Source organism: Miscanthus floridulus, chromosome 7 (assembly GCF_019320115.1).
Source record: "Miscanthus floridulus cultivar M001 chromosome 7, ASM1932011v1, whole genome shotgun sequence".
Taxonomy (NCBI): domain Eukaryota; kingdom Viridiplantae; phylum Streptophyta; class Magnoliopsida; order Poales; family Poaceae; genus Miscanthus; species Miscanthus floridulus.
This window is the reverse complement of record NC_089586.1, coordinates 22,990,309-23,008,141: the sequence shown is the minus strand read 5'-3', so window position 1 is coordinate 23,008,141 and position 17,833 is coordinate 22,990,309. Positions and strand designations below refer to the sequence as shown.

The 17,833-nt window shown below is 42.2% G+C and overlaps 2 protein-coding genes across 13 annotated transcripts in view; both read right to left on the bottom strand.

Annotated features, from left to right (window-relative positions):
* The window catches only part of LOC136466721 (probable protein phosphatase 2C 11), a 44,574-nt gene extending 38,640 nt beyond the window's left edge, over positions 1 to 5,934 (bottom strand). The window contains exons 1-15 of one of the 12 annotated variants that reach the window (XM_066465226.1): positions 5,504 to 5,934; positions 5,283 to 5,397; positions 4,389 to 4,493; positions 4,020 to 4,078; positions 3,812 to 3,937; positions 3,179 to 3,242; positions 2,952 to 3,060; positions 2,689 to 2,842; positions 1,873 to 1,998; positions 1,661 to 1,784; positions 1,507 to 1,583; positions 1,357 to 1,409; positions 1,164 to 1,218; positions 889 to 1,073; positions 168 to 807 (exon numbers count right to left, since the gene is read on the bottom strand). In XM_066465226.1, coding sequence (XP_066321323.1) covers positions 792 to 807; positions 889 to 1,073; positions 1,164 to 1,218; positions 1,357 to 1,409; positions 1,507 to 1,583; positions 1,661 to 1,784; positions 1,873 to 1,998; positions 2,689 to 2,842; positions 2,952 to 3,060; positions 3,179 to 3,242; positions 3,812 to 3,928 — 1,080 coding nt within the window. In that variant the 5' untranslated portion in view covers positions 3,929 to 3,937; positions 4,020 to 4,078; positions 4,389 to 4,493; positions 5,283 to 5,397; positions 5,504 to 5,934 and the 3' untranslated portion in view covers positions 168 to 791. Of the gene's footprint in view, positions 1 to 167; positions 808 to 888; positions 1,074 to 1,163; positions 1,219 to 1,356; positions 1,410 to 1,506; positions 1,584 to 1,660; positions 1,785 to 1,872; positions 1,999 to 2,688; positions 2,843 to 2,951; positions 3,061 to 3,178; positions 3,243 to 3,811; positions 3,938 to 4,019; positions 4,079 to 4,388; positions 4,494 to 5,092; positions 5,186 to 5,282 lie in introns of those variants that run through there. The other 11 variants (XM_066465220.1, XM_066465225.1, XM_066465221.1 and 8 more) reach the window with 11 other exon arrangements.
* A 1,894-nt stretch (positions 5,935 to 7,828) lies between these two features.
* LOC136466719 (protein RRC1-like) lies at positions 7,829 to 16,975 on the bottom strand. The gene is made up of 18 exons (XM_066465216.1): positions 16,791 to 16,975; positions 16,498 to 16,564; positions 16,267 to 16,399; positions 16,069 to 16,114; positions 14,031 to 14,082; positions 13,789 to 13,941; positions 13,385 to 13,504; positions 13,145 to 13,310; positions 12,908 to 13,020; positions 12,692 to 12,763; positions 11,632 to 11,853; positions 11,190 to 11,248; positions 11,029 to 11,107; positions 10,787 to 10,924; positions 10,006 to 10,230; positions 9,138 to 9,913; positions 8,635 to 8,810; positions 7,829 to 8,417 (listed from the first exon to the last, which is right to left on the bottom strand). The coding sequence occupies exons 2-18, from the start codon at positions 16,555 to 16,557 to the stop codon at positions 8,158 to 8,160; spliced, it is 2,850 nt and encodes a 949-aa protein (XP_066321313.1). The 5' UTR covers positions 16,558 to 16,564; positions 16,791 to 16,975; the 3' UTR covers positions 7,829 to 8,157.
* Positions 16,976 to 17,833: the final 858 nt, after the last annotated feature.

Here is a 17,833-nt window from a genome sequence, read left to right as displayed (position 1 = left end):
TCAAACTATCTGAAATCAGTAAAACCATTGTAATGGACATAACTATAACAGGAATTTTAAGTAATATAAACAGCAGTTCTTTAGTAGCATTTCAGAAAAAGAAACATGAGTAGTTCCCAATTACCTCAAAAATTGACATTAGGAAACCACATAATTAGTCAATCCCAACCAAATAGCATATAGTCTACCCATTATTTCAGATAAAATGGGTACATCAGGTACCGGGGACTAATAGCCGAATTATCCAAACTGAAATCAGATTCATCATATACTTACAATCCGAAATAGCGAGCCGGTAATTCAGGTTCGAGTATTCAGAATCAGGTCCAGGTATCGGATTTTATCATTTTATGCCAACCCCCTAGTTGCACCAAACAGCCACCAGAACACACTAAGGTCCACGGTTTATTCTCGCAACAAAAACTGGATTTGACGCACCATATTGAAGGAAAGCACAGCCTGGTGAGGCATGGAACCAAGCTTTGTTTACAGCACACGAGGAATGCTACACCACAGAAAGAATACACCGACTTTGCCGCAGTTTCGAGGGCTGTAGATGACCGAAAGCTGCAGCTGAAATGCTCGACGGGCGATAAACGGATGATGGGGCACACGGTTGTGATCTGAAGATACACCACTGCACTAGGCAAGCAATGCCATTATCTGAGGTTCTTATGCAGGATGTGCATAGCATGCCACATACAGTTGAGATATGTACAGTGCACATTTCTTCGTTTTTCCCTGCCCTTATGGAAGCAAATGGTTGCGCCTTTGTGAGTGTCAACCACGTTTCACTCCTCAGCAACACTGGTCCAAAGAATTTCTGTTAATGTGCAAAAAAGATACGAGAAAGATTCCAGCTAGGAAGCAAGCAAGGCATGCACTCACCGACTCTTGACTTCATCTGCATTGTTGGCAGATTGCCCTGCTACTTCGGCCTTTTTGTTCCGATCGACTGGTTTTTTGAACTGCACCAGGATCATGGTCATGTTATCGCACCCATCTCCAGCGATCGTTGATGGAGCCAGGCATCTGTCCAGCACTCTTTCACACACGGCGGATAGACTTCTCTCCTGCAATTGTTTGCCCCATTCATGGTTTGTCACTGCCTGCCACTTCAGTCTTACTAAGTTGCCAATTTTAAAAAGAACATGGTTGCATACCATGTTTATACGCTCATGGATGAAATCCACCAGCTGTTGGCTTGACATGCAGTCCCTGTTCATTAAACAAAGTAGTAGTTCTGTAAGAGGCGAATGGTATGTTAAAGCCAAGCACTTGATATCAGTAAGAATGGCACGAGGTGTAAAGCTGTACATAGCATGAAGGTACGGAAATGTAGGTAAATAGCCTTACCAAATGCCATCACATGCTACAACAACAAAGTCATCATCATCGCAGAGCTCCACCTAACAAAGGACAAGATTGCATGAACTTCCAAAGAAAAGCAACTACTATTAGCTTAACAGTTCCATAGCAGATAATGTCTAGATTTAGAGACCTTACAACGTTAATATCAGGATTGGCCGTCACAATTTGCTTCTCGGGAGGCAGGAATTTGTTCTGTTTCAATTCCACATCTCCTATGAAGAGGTACTTGCATAATTAAGGCACAAAGCAAGGTGCAGCTGTATTTGAAAGAAGCAAGAAAATAACTAACCAATTGCTCTTGACAAGTTTAAACTTCCATTTACTCGTCCCATATGGATGAACCCCCCTGCTTTCATTATCCTTTCTCTCTCAACCGCAAGCTCTGGTTTGTGGTCCCTTGATAGATTGTATGCCTACCATGTATTTGACACAGAACAAATATATACTCAGGCTGTCAAGGAATATTTTATTTATACTAAGGCAAGAGCACGAGTAACATACCTTTCCACCCCTTGAAATAACACATCGGGAATCACCAGCATTTGCCACAACAAGTTGGGAGTTTCTTATTAGTGCTACACATGCAGTACTCCCACATGTAGGCCCAGCAAAGTCAGAGTGAGGTCCCTGATAAATGATTATACATGTGGCATTCCATGAATTCAATACCATAATTCAAACGATAATAAAGACATGGACTTCAGAATATCACATTTCACAATTAGCTCATAGTACATCATTAATGACATTACAGCTTCCATGTTTGGTGGCAGTTTTCTCTTCGCATGGATTTCTTTTTCCATAAAATTTCAGCTGCTATTTGCAATTCACAACTGATACAGCTTGCAAGTATTTGAAAAGATATGATCTTTATTTTAATAAGTAGAAAATCAGCTGTGCATCTATTTTAGAAAAGTGAAAACAGTAGTAGCCAGATGCATATATACCACAGATAAAATCAGGGTGTTGTCCCTAATAAAAGATTATCTATGAAAGGGATTACTAAATTTAATACCATATTTCAAACAATCATGAAGAAGAACTGCTACCCATAAACGAATATCGGAAAACTGATTTTCATATTTCAAAATCAACTCATAGTACATCATTATTGACAGCAAAGCCTTCATTGCTGGCTGTGAATAGTTCTATTTGCATGGGTTTCTCTTTCCAGCATGAAACTCAGCTGTTAAATTCACAACTGACACAAGTATTTAAGAATCTGAACATGTAGAACCTATATTTCATTGAGAAGGGAAAATAGATGTACATCTATGTTAGAAAAGTGAAAGCAGCAGCAGTCAGTTGCATATATACCTCCTCTGAAGCCCAATCATCTTGTTGACTATTCGAATCACTGCCCCTTGGAGACCAAATCAATCCTTCTATCATACCACTAAACTTGTTTATTTTGTCTCCAAGTGCAGATAGTTCTCGCCAACCTCTCTGTCCTCGCATCATTTCATCCATTCTGAAGTAGCACAACCACAAAATTAGAAATTGTCATCGTCAAGCTGACAGTAATGCTATAAAAATGTAAGCTTTATTATATCTCATGTGGGATCTGGTTCACCATATACCTGAAGAAAGCTCTATGGACAGCAGCTCCTAGGTCACCAGCTGAATAGGTTTCACTTTTGAGAACTTGACCATGCAGATATTTTGCACAGAATTTGGCAACCACTCTTCCTGAGTAAAGCAATCCATATGAGGTTGTGCGATGTTAATATTTGGCATAGCAGCATCCGTCCTGAGTAGTCTAATACAATGGAACATAAAAGGCACTGATCGTTGTTAGTGTGCTTACCTCCATGACCATCAAAAACACCAAAGAATGCTGTCTCGTTATCAAGATCTAGCAATGCTGAATGCTGCATGGATGCACAGATTGTTGAATTCCATATTATTAAACATTGTATCATGGAACAATTTCAGAAATGGCCTGACTGATAAAAATGCTAGGCATATTTCAGATGTTAACTATGTGTGTAGTTGACACTAACTAATTAAACTAATTGTGTCAAAGCACCAAATGAAATCAAAGCAATATCGATCGAGTATTTAGTATTGACAAAAGAGAGCTCTTGCCTCTAGTCCATGACAAATGATGGGTCCACAGTTTCCTGAAAGCATATTCTAATAGTGTTCAAGAAAAAAAAAGCATACTCGAACAACTGATGGCATTAGATTGTTTCTATGATGCTATCTTTCTAGGGGTGAAGCAACACATGCCCACATTAACAGTAACCCATAAAACGTTACTCATTCTATCTTCAAAAGTTAATATTTTAAAAGGTTATCCTATCAGCATCAGTGATTCCAGACATTACAAAATTACATCCATCATGCACATGGGAGTCATTTGGTGACCCTAATTCGCACCCCTGGTCATGCAAATAAAATGCTAAAGATGTTAATAGCCTAGGATTAGGAAACTCACAGCATCTTCCATGGTTGCTCGCCATCCTTGCATAGATGAAAGACCAAACTTAAGTCTATCATTTTCTCCATTCTCAGATAGCTTATCAGTTTTGGGAGTGCTGAGGTAAACCCCCATCCTTATAAGCTGTAGGTTAGAAAAATCATAGCATAAGGAAAGAATGTGCAGTCATTAACAGAGGAGTAAACATAAGAGAACAATGACATACCAAAACTGATAAGGTCAGGTCAAGAACTTGACAGCTTATACCAGTGTATCCACGCGATCCTGCATCAAACAAAATTCAGTTTTGAGCCCTGCTACAAAAGTCTCAACAAAACACGGGCACGACAAGAGGCATCAACTGATCCTTAACAATAAAACCAAGGAAGTCATGCAATGAACCCCAAAATGCAGCTTAACGACATTGAATCACCACAGTAAACCAGACAGCCAAGGATGTGATCACCCAAAATACCACATTAACATGACAAATTCGCATTGCAGGAACTAGGAAGGATTAACGGCTAACGCAGATATAACATGACAAGGATAGCTGAAACAAGAAACTAAAAGAAATTAGGGGAAGTGGCATTACTTCCAAGTAGGACACAGAATGCGTCTCCCACCCCTATCTATGATTAGCACTTAGCAGAATTCAGTCCCTTGATATAGGAAAACCAATAATTGCACAATACAGTACCTGATGATCAGAAAAAGACAAACATCAACGAAACTCAGGTACACCTGCACAGGAACAGAATTGGCCTAATAACCCACCCCCATGCCTACCATATAACGATACAACAAGGATTCTTTATTGCTTAATCCTTTGGCCAACCACCATCCATAATTATCAGAAAGAATAACATGACCACGCAAACAACCTTTTGATTTTCTTAAAAAAAACTTTTGATTAAAAAAGGAAAAGTGTACTGACAAATATTAAAAATATATCCTAATAACGAAATGATGAGCGATGACAAGAGCAAACAATGGGCGATGACAACACCGCAGCTGCTTTTCCTTTAAAGCCCTGAGTTAGGTGAGACGAGAGTCGACCACCGGGCGGGTGCTCTAGAACAAGATAAGTTTTTTTTTTTGGATAAATACGGCTAACCAACGTTTGTTTGGCCCAATTGCAACAAACTTGGTAGTATTACAGAAACAAGGAAAATGGCTGGTTTGGAGTGGATAAACGTATAAGATGCTCCTAACAGGTTCCATCGTATTGAATTGTCAGATAGCGCCTGCAAACAGGTCCCTGTATATATTAATTAATTAACAACAACAAAACGATACCCAGCGGATTGGCTCTCTGTTGAGGCGCAAGATCGGACTAAACCGCCTCCCAGAATCAACAATCAACCGAAGACAGCACTGGTTCCTTGGACTCTTGAAGGAAACAAATACATAAATAATCCAGTGTAGAAGCTGGAAGAATCCAACGGAGAACTGACCGCGGCCTCTCTTGTGCCCGAGGCATGCGTACCTGCGTGGTCGGGCCGGATTGGCACTGCCGCTGGCGGCAAGATCCCGCCGCCGCTGCCACTTAACCCGTCAACTCGTGCGTGCCTGGGGAGCGCCGGCCGCCGCCTCAGTCGGGGCTGAGGACGAGGATAACGGCGACCAGAACGAACGAACGAAGAGCGAAGGATGAGCGGGGTTGGAGTGGAGAGAAAGGAGGACAGGAGAGTGCCGAGAAATGCTGACCGCTGAGGGAGATGGGGTGGAGGAGATCAGCCAATGCGCCACTACTACGTACTTAGGGAGTACTTGTAGCGCAGCAGCAGTCAACCACGAACGAGAGACGCGGGGTGGTGGCCCACCTGTCAGTGGCGAACGAGAGACGCGGTGCGATGACAGTTGGTACGCACTGTTCCTTCGTGCTCCGGTTCAATTTGGCTGAAACTGAAATTTTAACGTAAAATTGCTGGATTCCACACTCAGACGGACCCTCTCGGAGCAAGCACAGACAGGCAGCGTCCAAAAGATTCAGATCCGGTCCGGGTGAGGAATTCCGAAATCTTCCTTCTCTTGGCTGGCGGGGTGGGGTGAGATTTTTGGATTCGGATCTTGTACTGAAATGAGTCGGCGGAAGCGGAAGCGGAACCGGGGGCCAGCAGGTGCAGCAGCCCGCGCAGGGAGAACACGAAGCGGCGGCCTTTGAGATCGCGGGGAGGCGCCGTCGCGGCTGAGTATATTTATTTCCTTTCTCGATGTGCATGACGTCGCTGTCATCTCATCTGGCGGCTGGCGGCTCACGCTATCACCTGGTGCGGCATGGGTTACTGCTACGTGCACCGCATGCACATACACATGCGGCGGGAGCTGTTTGAGTAGAAAACGAACGGGGCAGATGGATTTCTCCGGCGAGTTCGTTTGGGAAAAAATCGAGTGGTTTTCGACGAAACTCCGGTGTTTCAAATGGAGTCCTGGGATCCAGCGCCACAAGTATTGGCCTGTTTGCTTCTGCTTACGGCGGCTACAGTGGCGTGCAGTTCAGAACAAGCGAGCGGGGCCATTCGGCCTGTTCGCTGGTTGGTTTCTGGGCTGGTTTGGGTTGGCTGGTGCTGGTTTTATGTGAGAGAAAAACACTGTTGGTTGGCTGATTTAGGCTGGTTGAAACCAACAAACGAAGTGATTGCCCATTGGAACTCGTACGTCGCTGTCCGAACGCAACCTCGGGTGAAACCGGAACCGGAAATGGACACGCAGATGCATCTCATCAGGCCATTTTCTTTTTTTTTTCCCTCGTCCTGAGCAGAGGAGAGGGGGGGATGTCACGCCATTGGAAAAAGAGTGGAAAACGATAGGGCTCGGGTTGAAATTGACAGAGTAGATGAGATCGGGTGGAAAACAATGATTGAAATTATTAAAATTACATTATATATGTATCTCTATAACACAAGTCTATGCATCCGTAATGTAAATGTACATTTCTCTGGTTCGCTCTAGCGGGGCAGGTCGTTGTTAGCAAAAGCAGAGCAGGTCGCTGTTGCCGCTAACGATGTCGTACGTCTGAAACGCTCCATTCCATGTCTGGGCCACACGCACTGCACCCCGCACACACGTTTCGTGTCCGTGTTGGCGTGTGCTTTCCTGACACGACAGCTGCGTCTCCTTTGGATAGAGCACTGCACCCCGCACACACGTTTCGTGTCCGTGTTGGCGTGTGCTTTCCTGACACGACAGCTGCGTCTCCTTTGGATAGACGGACCGATAGAGGAGAGGCAACAGGTTGGTGCCCTCTCCCCGTCAGTCCGTCTCTCCCTCAGTCCCTCCCTCTTTCTGTATCTGTGGGCAAAACCATGGGTTTCAGACCCGGTGCGTTCTAATGCGCCCTCTTGATAACACGACGTGACACCATTTACAATACAAGTGCGTCCCGTCCCAGGATTCTCCAGACAACCAACCTGTCTCCGGGCAGCAGCAACCTTGGGGTTTGGAGGTGATGAGGTCACCATGCATCATCGGGAAAATTGAGAGATGCAAAAGTGTTAACAAAGGGCTGCAACATCTGGAGACAAATGGTTACCATCAGATGCTCCACGCCATCGTCAGGAAACGTCTCCAACATTGGAGTATATAATACAATGATAATGTCGAAATGCATTAAACTTTTGTTCCAACATTGTCCAACTTTTTCAAATCTATATGCTCGTTTGGCCGTGGCTTGTCATAAACGATCGTAAATTTCCAGCCGGAACCGTATTTTTCTCTCACACAAACCAACCAGCAGTACTTCTTCACGAACCAGCAACGATACGAACCAGGCAACCGAACAGGCTGAAGAACACCCGGCATCTTGAAAAAGCAAGTGGCTACACACCACGTCAGTAGCGCACTCGCATGCTAGAGCATGATACCACACATTCTCGTGCACGTGAGCACGTTAGTTGGAGCCTGCATTGTCGACGCATGCGCCGAGACGCACCAACAGTACTCGCACGCATGCGCCGACACGCACCAACAGTACTCGCACGCCCTGCTGCCCTGCAAGATCTACACGTACCATCCCACCAGAGAAGAACAGAATCACAGTCCATACCTCGGTTCTCATACTGACAATTCTGGGTCTGGGTGTATCCAACATTTGTTTTGAGCATAAACTACACATCGGGTACATCTTAATCCGCAAAATTTTAACCAGTTACAAACAAGTCTTCTCTACAAAACCTCGAACTTAAAATCCTCAGAACTCCTATTACAGACAGCATTGAGCAGACCAGGGTAACCTGCCTGGTGCGGACGATATGTTTACTGATGTTGCTGCTGATGGGCGTGTAGCCCAGCTCAAATATCGCCTTGCTCCTGGGCCCTTCAGTCCAGGCAAATGGTGAATGGTGACGAGGGTTTCAGGTCAGTCACCTCCCCTTTCTCCTGTCCTTCTCTCTGTCTCGGCTTCTGTCGTAGTGGTCATCTCGCCCTCGGCTTGCACTTTTCTCGCGTACCCTATCCTTCCCGGCATCGTTGCCATGCGATCGGTCTCTACTGCGATTGTGCTCTCGATCCCTCTCCTGTGACTTCCTTGGAGGGCTGCGGCTTCTACTCTGGCTCCGACGCCGTTTCCTAGGATAATCATGTGCATCGTCATGCCTCTCTTTCCGCTCCGATGACGTTCTTTCTGCGAAATAGAATATTGTTTAAAGTGTGTAAAACTAGCTTCCAAAAACAAAGGGAGAGCAAAGACTAAATGCAGTTGAGGGGTGCAGCATGGCTCATTGTTAGTGCATAAACTAATATATGATATATGAAGTTGTCAAAATCTCAATGATGATGGAAGTTCAAATCCAAAAATGATACTATCAAATAAGCAGGTGTCCTTACTGCCCTTTACATACCAGAAGATCGCCTGTTGTTAGCACCATCAGTTGAAGTGGATAAACCGTATTCTGACTGAAGCCGCCTTCGATGGCTGGCAACCTTCCTCTCAATCTCATCCAAGTTACGCAGACCCTGCTCCTCAAGAGATTCACGGTACTGCATGACAGAAATTTCAATCTGCCTCAACTTCTGCCTGCAGAGAAGGCATTGGAGTTAGTTGAACAAAATAAGGGCATGTTTCGAGAGCCTCCATGCAGCTCCGGCGCTAGCTCCAGCTCCGGTACTATAGCAGTACTGTAGGCGGAGCCGCCAGAGCCCCAAGACAGTAGCTCCTCCATTTTCGCAGTTATGTTTTGCCAGAGCCAGAGCCGGTTTGCTTTCGCGCTACAGTGCTATACAGTGCGCACGTGTGGAACCGGAGCTGCTGGCAGCGGCGCCAAACGACGCCTAAGTATGTGCTTGGCAGACACTTATAAAAACTAGCATGGAAATGATAAAAATACTGAACACGGACAAGTACCTGTGCTCTTCATCAACGATCGTATCATGATGACGACTTGTGTGGTCAGTACTAGCTTCTGTTGTATCGACCTTTCCAAGATCATCAGCAATATCGCTTCCAGATGAATAGCTTAATCCCAAGCCTCGACCACCTTTTCTATCTTCATCGTCACTGATGTCATCCTCTCGACTCCATTTAGAAGCTGGCAAAACAGGATCATATTTCGGCTTCTTGCTTGGAAATGATTCAAGTTCGGCAGACGCAGATTCTACAGAACGTCCTTTACCAGCTCTCATATTGTTCCGAGAGACATCTAATTTATCACCATTAGGACTTTCACCAAATTTTGAAGTACTATGAGCATTCACACCACTTCCAATAGTATGCTGTTCACCCTGCACATATTTCATGTCAACATCCTTCTCATATACTCGTTCTTTCTCAACCTCTTCCAAGTTAAGCAGCCTGGCGACCATCATTTCTTTACCACCACACAGAGAGAGGCCATTATGTCTACAACGGCGCTCAAGTTCAGCTAGCGGGAGCCCTAATAGCTCCTTTGTTGCTGCTGCCTTTCCAGTAGCCAAGGCACCATCTTCATTAAGCTTAAATCCATCATTTCCATCCTCAGAGCTACCTTTCTTTTCAATTTCAGGTGCATCACCGCATAACGAGTGAAACGGAATGACGCCAGAGTTGCCTGATCTAAGAAAAGTAGCTCTCAGCCCATTCAGAAATGCATCAGAAAACAGGAACCAGTCTGCCCAAACTTGTAGAACTTTCATAACCCTCTCCTGTAGAACAGTAATAAATCCATGCAGACATGTAAGAACATCAAGGACAAAAATAAGCTCGAGTATTCAACAAACGGCGCAACATAAGTTACCTTCAGAGCTTCAGCAGTGATCCTTCCAGTGATACTGCGGTACAAGTCATTGAAGCTCTCCATAACATCTGGTAAAGAAGCTTCAAACTTCGTTCGGAATGCAGATGCATTCTTCACAGGTGCGCTACTGTTATGAAGGATGTCAGACACCAGCATAAGCCGAGCAACCTTTGTTGGAATAGACGTCTCCTTGAGTGTCAATGATTCTGTAAGAACCTCAACAATCTGGAATGCAAGACATGAACAATCATGCAATGAGAACTACAGAAGAGACATCATGTGGAAGATAAAAGTCTAAAAACCAGAATCACAGAAGATTTGCCTAACAACTAATAAGCTAAACTATAAAGACAACAAAATTTTAAAACAAAACCAGGTCTCAACAGTTATTACATATCATCTAAGCGACGCCCAAGGAACAAAATCAATATACACTTTACATGTTGCAAATTGATACCATTTCAACAATCATTGTATGCATACTTTACATGTCACCAGTTTTACTCACTTCCCTCTTATAAAAATAAAACCGATCTTATCAGTCAACACAAGGGTTGTCCTTCAAACAGTCAGTCAACTGTGAGTCCGTGGCCACATGAATCCAGTAACTACATACACTTGTTTTGTTGTTGACACATAACCATTAAGCTATTAACTGGTCTCAATGTGGGTGACTGGGTGTATAGATAAATACGTCACAGTACCATTAAGCAATGCAAAAGAGTTAAGAAAAAGAAAAGAAAATAGAGCTAATTAGATAATATTAGAAAGTACACATTACCTCCCCAGCTGCATCAGCATTATCCAAGGCAAATCCCATGGCATCTTTTATTTGGCTCCTCTCTAATGTCAAAGCTCGCAGCATGTCCTCAAATTCATCACGCTGTGAGTCAGTCAATGTACGCTCCACTTCAACACGCTGAAGAGGGGAGCACAACTTCAGTATCGTAACAGAACAGCCATTTATTTATTTGACATCAACAGAACAATTAAATGCTCTGATTACGTCTAACAGTTACTTACCCTGCTTCTACCAGCAGCAAATGTAGATTCCTTTTCACGTTCAGGGCTTCTGTTGGATGACAAGGGAGGTGGAACCCATCTGAATTGCATATTGCATTTTTGTCAAGAAAGTCAATAAGCAGATACCATGCATATTCATCCTTACTGTTCAAAACTATTACCTTCCACTTCCTGTGATCATGATGTATGGTTCTGTTCTCCATCGTTGTAAAGTATCACCCTATCATGTTTACAAATATCACAAGCTGTTAGCACTCTACCAGCGCAATCATTTTTGGTAGTTTTTGAAATTTCATGGATGTAATAAATTGTGACTTGGTTCTCAAAAAAATATGTTCCAGCCATAATATGGTCATAGATATAAAGTTCTGTTGAGCAAGAAAAACATATATAAACTAAGTAACGCTTATTTGACAACTTAACAAGTTCTCCTTGTGCAACAGACACAATGGACATCAGCAGAAGTGAAGCATAATACTTTTGATAGCCTAACTTCTAACTAAGAATAGCAAATATGAATGAATAAAAGGAACAGAGATATTATGCCGTTAGAACACTGAGATGCCATTTTTTAAATTTTGAACTATAGACAGCAACAAGTACCTGAGCAAATGAGTATAGCCTCCAAACATAATATGTGTGCTCTTTAGATTTAAGATCAAACAAGAAATCAAATATAGGATTTCCTCGCCCTCTCTCCATTACAGCTTGTTCAAAAGCACATCCACCATCAAGTACGTGCAGAGCCATTGTGTCAATCACATGCCGAAGACGTCCATCATCAGGTGGAGCAACCACAATATCAGGAACATTTGGTGTAAGGACCTATCAAGTCAATGAATCCATAATGTGAAATAAATCTACCAACAGATAATCACTCATTTTAATATAATGCAGTATCACAGGATATCATGTTCCAGAAAAAACTTATTCAATAACATGAGAAGCAACAAATACGTAACCAGAAACCAGAAATCATATCTGCACTTATCAGATATTAGGGGCCTGTTTGGATGACTTGGACTAGCTGTTAGTCCAATTAAAGTTTAGGTGAAAGTTTAGGCGACTAAAAATTTAGTCCTTCGCTGTTCGGATACATGGACTACCGAGGGACTAACAACTAGTTGGGCTGGACTAAAAATTAGTCCTTTTAGTCGACCCGTTTCGATAGCCTAGAAGGTAACTCAGTGATCCAAACAGGCCCTAGAACAGTACGTAAGTTGAGACCTTAGATCAAGGCAGTGGTGTACAATAAGGGCATTAACTCGTGTGCAAAATGAGGACCTTTGAAAACATTAATATTAAGTTGTTCTCAGCAAGATAAGTAATGAATTTACCTTCAGTCCAGTCTACACGATTCAAGAGATAAAGTATTTTCTAAGAAACATTAATATTATGAAGTACGAAATATTCATCCTTCACAATCTAACTCAAAGCAAGACAGCAGAATTTTCAATGTTAATTCTTTTACGGCGATACTAACAGGATAACCTAGATAGCAAGATCACTGTACTAGTGCACTCACATAAACCAAAAGAAGAAAGAAAGAGAACATGATCACTAGAAGGAACAAGTAAAAAAAAGTAATGCTGTGGGATAAAGAATGGCATCCTAGAACAAATTACGGATGAATTAATAACGGATCATGTACAACTTCCCCTACCAGCTCTGAGGTTTGTGGTGTAACAGATGCAACAGCAGGGCCACCAGGACCAGAAAGTATGACTGTACCACCCTGTATAAAATGAAGAAAAAGATCGTCAAAAACAACTCGCAATACCAAAAACATCACATTCTATTAAAACTTGCAAATATATCATGAGAAAAAGTTCAGATGAAGTCAGAATTTAATACAGCGCGAAAGGACAAAAGAAGCAACCTCCTTATTTCTGATTGCCATGTGTCCTGGAGGAGGAGCAGGCAAAGCCTGTGACGGAAGAGCAACAGATTTACCCCATCCAATCTTCAGTTCATAGTCATACACAACAACACCTGAAATAAATCATCAATTAAGCTGAAGGTAAGAATACCAGCCAAAAAAAGCATTTCAAGTTCCCATAAACAATGAACAAACATTATCCAGATGGGTTAACACTACATGGATGTGCACACTAACCTTGCATTTCATCCCTTGCTGCCTGTCCGTCTGTTCTATTCATGAAGGCAACAAAACCACAATTTCTTTGCCTTCTGCGTTCCTCTTCTGTTCTAGGCCACATAATCTTGACACTAGCAATAGGTCCAAACCGACCAAAGGTCCTCAAAAGAAAATTCTCATCGACCTAACACCATAGCAAGTAAAGCTAACAAGATAATGCATACAAGTTTGACGGAACAGTGCAGCAGAGAAAGCAACCTTAGGAGATAGATTGCCGACATATAAGTTGGTGGTTTGAGGATCACCATCATCAAATGATCCTGGAAATCTTCCAGTCGGATCAAATTCATCTGGCAGTTCATCAAACCGGCTAGAGGGCTACACGAAATAATTTTAAGCATCAATGAAAAAAAAAACTAATAATATTCATAGAGAAACTGCAAATTAATCACATAAATTTCTTATTAGCGACATCAGTTTAAGAATAGTTCAAAAAAGCTGCAAAACGAGCTGAAAATATTGATATTCTACATTCTACAGCCTAGTAACTTTATCATATAATATTTCCACAAACCAAACAAAATATTGATTAATCCACACAATCCTCTCGTGGAAGTATGGAACAAAACAAAATAACCATTTTTACACATACAAGTGCCTACCATGGAGCTATCGCTGTGACGACCTTCATGGCGGTGATCTCGATCCTGACTGCGCTTTTTCCGTTGCTCTTGTTCAAACTTGAGTTCCTCCAAGAATTTATCTATTACTCGTGGCTTTCCTTTTTCCTTTTCCTTTGGCCTCTCCTCTTCCCTCTGCAAGTCCAGACAAAGCTTAACCAAAGGAACTATAAAGATTGACCGAGGCAAATCATAAGAATATGGGAAGTGTGAAGTGTCCTAACCTTTTTCTCAGGCTCTTTCGCAAATGATGGTGGCAAGAAGGATGGGACGTACCTGGAGAAAAGAATGCTATGTATAAGGTATCTATGCATACACCTAAGTAACATGGGGTTATGAGAACAACAGAAGCAAAGAATTGCAGATATGATGGTATTTCAGGCATTCTCACTTCAACTCGTGAAATTTCAACTTTGCTATTTTGGCTTATGCTATAACCAAAATCCTGATAATATAATGATGCAAACAATGGAATTAAGATTCCCCAACAAAGCTTGAAGCAATCATACTTTGTATTAAAAAGTATAATTGATCCTAAAGCTTCCACTCCACAAGAATTTAGTCCAAGGACATGAATTTTCAAGTCAATCTAGTCTGGGTCTGGTCACTGAGAAGAGTGCAAAAGTTAGGAGTCCTTCACAGGAGATCTGTGTATCGTTTCATTAAGAAGATTGAGAAAAGTACAAAGGAGAGGGAGTAACCCTGATACGGAAAAATCTAAAACATGCCCGCTGAACACAACCCACACCCACACACACCCCTTGAGAGGAATTATAGCCCAAACACACCCCAAAAAAGATACAGGAGTAGACATGTAAATTAGAAGATTCTAAGTGGCTGAAAACTCTGGAACTAAATCAGCATTACTGACATGAGAAACTCTAGCTACAATATAAAGGTATGATAAGCTTTAAAGTTCTTAACAGAGCACCCCTAAATATACAGAAAACATCATTACTTATACATCCCACAAATTTGAGACAGTGCCGTCTAACTAATTACCCCTTGACTAGATCCAACATGACTACATTCTCCATACTCAACCTAGTATCCTCATACCATCCAAGGATGTGTTTGGTTTGGGGACAATGTGGGATGGGATAGGACCATCCTGCTATTAGGTTAGCCCTTGACTAGATCCAACATGAGTACTTTCTCCATACTCAACACAATGTCCTCATACCATCTAAGGATATGTTTGGTTCGAGGGCAAGGTGGGATGGGATAGGGCCATCCCTGTTATTAGGGATAGGAATAAGATGATTCCAGTTGGTTGTATGGTATGAGGGATGGGATGATCCCAGTTTTCTGTTGGTGAGCAATGGGGAGGGATCAGAAGGCATGACCCACAATGTCAAGAGAGCATGGAGTGCGAGGGTGGTCTGCCCAGTTTTCGGCAGGATCAGCCTCTCCCAGCTTTTGTGGGGGTGGGCAGGATGCAACCAAACACCTCAAAATGGGATGACCCCCTCCCCAGTCCCCTATCCCCTGAACTAAACACATCCTAAAAGGACATTTGTACATAAATAGAAAATAACCACCAGAAACACACAAATGCAGATTAAATGTGGTATCCCGAGTTCAGATAAATCACTGACTTATATGACTAAAATATATATATATTCATCACACTAATCCAAAGTTCTATAAGGCAGATACCTAGCATGCCTACCTGGAACCCTAGAACATTTTTATTAGACGGTCAAAAACACTAATGTAAGATCACCAATGATGAAGCGTTGTGACCTCTACAGAAGTGCTAACACCATAAACAAACATGAAATCAAACGAAGGCAAAACTAGTGTAATACCATCACAAGCTGATGTAGCAACAATGAATTGTTCCGTCAGGTTGAAACTACAGGATAAGTGCAACCGAAACACTTTTTTTTTTGAGCAAAAAATACAAGCAGGGGAGGCCCCCACTGTGAGATTTTATTAATGCAACCAAAACACTAGACATGAAACAAGATGGCATGGCCATTCATAAGACCGGCAAATAATTTTCTTCTTCAGATTACCCTTATCATTGTTTTAAACTGCATTCAGCACTTGGTTACAGTTTCAAAGTTCAATTAACAGACAGTTTAAGAAGCATAATTGTAACGAAGAGAAAAGTATGTGCCGAGTATATAGCATACGGCAATCAAAACTAGGCCGTGTCCCTGAATCCTGGTTATATCGGCCGCATGACCATCTAAAGATGTAGCAGCGGTACCACAGGATACCATCTTCTAGAAATCAAGTATTTTTGCCGTTTACCTACTGCCCTTCTTTGGAACAGACCCCCCATCTTTGGACTTTCCACCTGCCATTGCCGAATGAATAAAAAGGCCGATCTCTTGATCAATTGGAACAATAAAAGAAACAATGCATATATCCATCTTGGAAGATATTGAAACTACAAAGTGGGAAGGCAACTACGAGGAAGTAAGGAAAAATGAAACCCCTGCCACTAACCTTCTGAGTCAATCTTCAGCTTTGCATTGGGGTCGATCACACCACCTCGGACAAACTTAGCCCCAGATGAGCTATCACCTTGGAAGGACTCAACAAATTCCGCATATACACGCGCTGCTTCATCTTCCTCCCTCTTCACATACCAAAGCAGTCAAAACAAAATATGAACACCCAGTACAAGGGGAAAGTAAATGTCACATGAAAAGGTTAGAAGGGACTTGAACCCCTGACCTTCTTCCTCGCCTCCTCAGCCTCCCGATGCTTGTGGTACGGAACCTTCTTCGAACTCATCTGGACACTATGACACAATCATCACAGAGCATCAAAATCAGGGCGCGGAGACAGTATAGGACATGGGTGTACACATATACACCCGATAATTTTTGCAAAAAAATCAAAGTGAGTAGGCATAATACATGTATGTAGTTGTAGTTAATCAGATCCGAATACAAATAGCTTACATTAGGGATTAGGGTTTGGGTGCTCGGTTTCGCACAGGAGGGGAAGAGGTACGGTGGGCATACCTGCTGGGAGCTCGTCGCTGGCGAAGGGCCTGACGAAGACCTGGGCACCTGGCTAGGTCGGCGGCGGCGCTGGGTCAGTCGTCGCCGCCAGAAAGAGAGGCGCCGAGAAAGAAAGAGAGCGCGCACGGCCGCACGCGAACGGGAGGAGACGAGAAGGGAAAGCCAGGCCGCAGCCCGCAGAGGGTTTCAACCGTAGGACCGGAACACCCTGCCGCCCGCACCCACCGGTTTGATTAGTACGGTAAGGAAAAAGAGGTTTCTTTTAAAACTATCGTCCTAGTCTGATTTGAACTGTAAAACTAGTCTGATTCGAACTGTAAAACTAGTCCTGTTTTGAGGTGGTTTTAAGACGATTTTTATCTTTTTTTTTTGAATAAAATCAGTAAATATAATAAGGCTATTAAACTATATAAAATGTCTCTGAACTTCTCAAATTTTGAAAAAAAAAACATAAAATAAATTAGGATACGACGGGTCCAAAATTTATATACAACCTATAAAAATATATTAAGAGGTCGTCTAGATCCTTTTATTTTGGAGGAAATTAAAATATACTTACTGGAATAGGCTATTTAGCTTAGAATTTGACATTCCACAACTTTCTCGAGTTCATATATAAGACTATCTTAAATTCATAGCATGAGAGATGGAAATTGATTCTATAGATCATCATGTTATGTTTCTACTCTCCAACTTATATCACATTTAACTCGCTTTCCCTATAGTAGAAATACAACACGTAAGTATCTCTCTTGTATGGACTAACAGTAATATATAAATATATTTCATATAGAACCATATTAGCTATAATTAATTTGTGCATAAATTATGATTATTAGAATGAATTCAATTCTAAGGATTCAAACGAGCCCTACAAGATTCCAACATATAGATTTAGCTCCGTGAAAGTGGAAAATTATCAAAAAAATAGAAAATATCTAAAATATTCTAATTGATATCTAAATGTGTTTAAAAACTCTCGACAATCCAAACACAAGACGCAACTAGTATGAATGCATTTAGCATTAATATATTGTTGCATT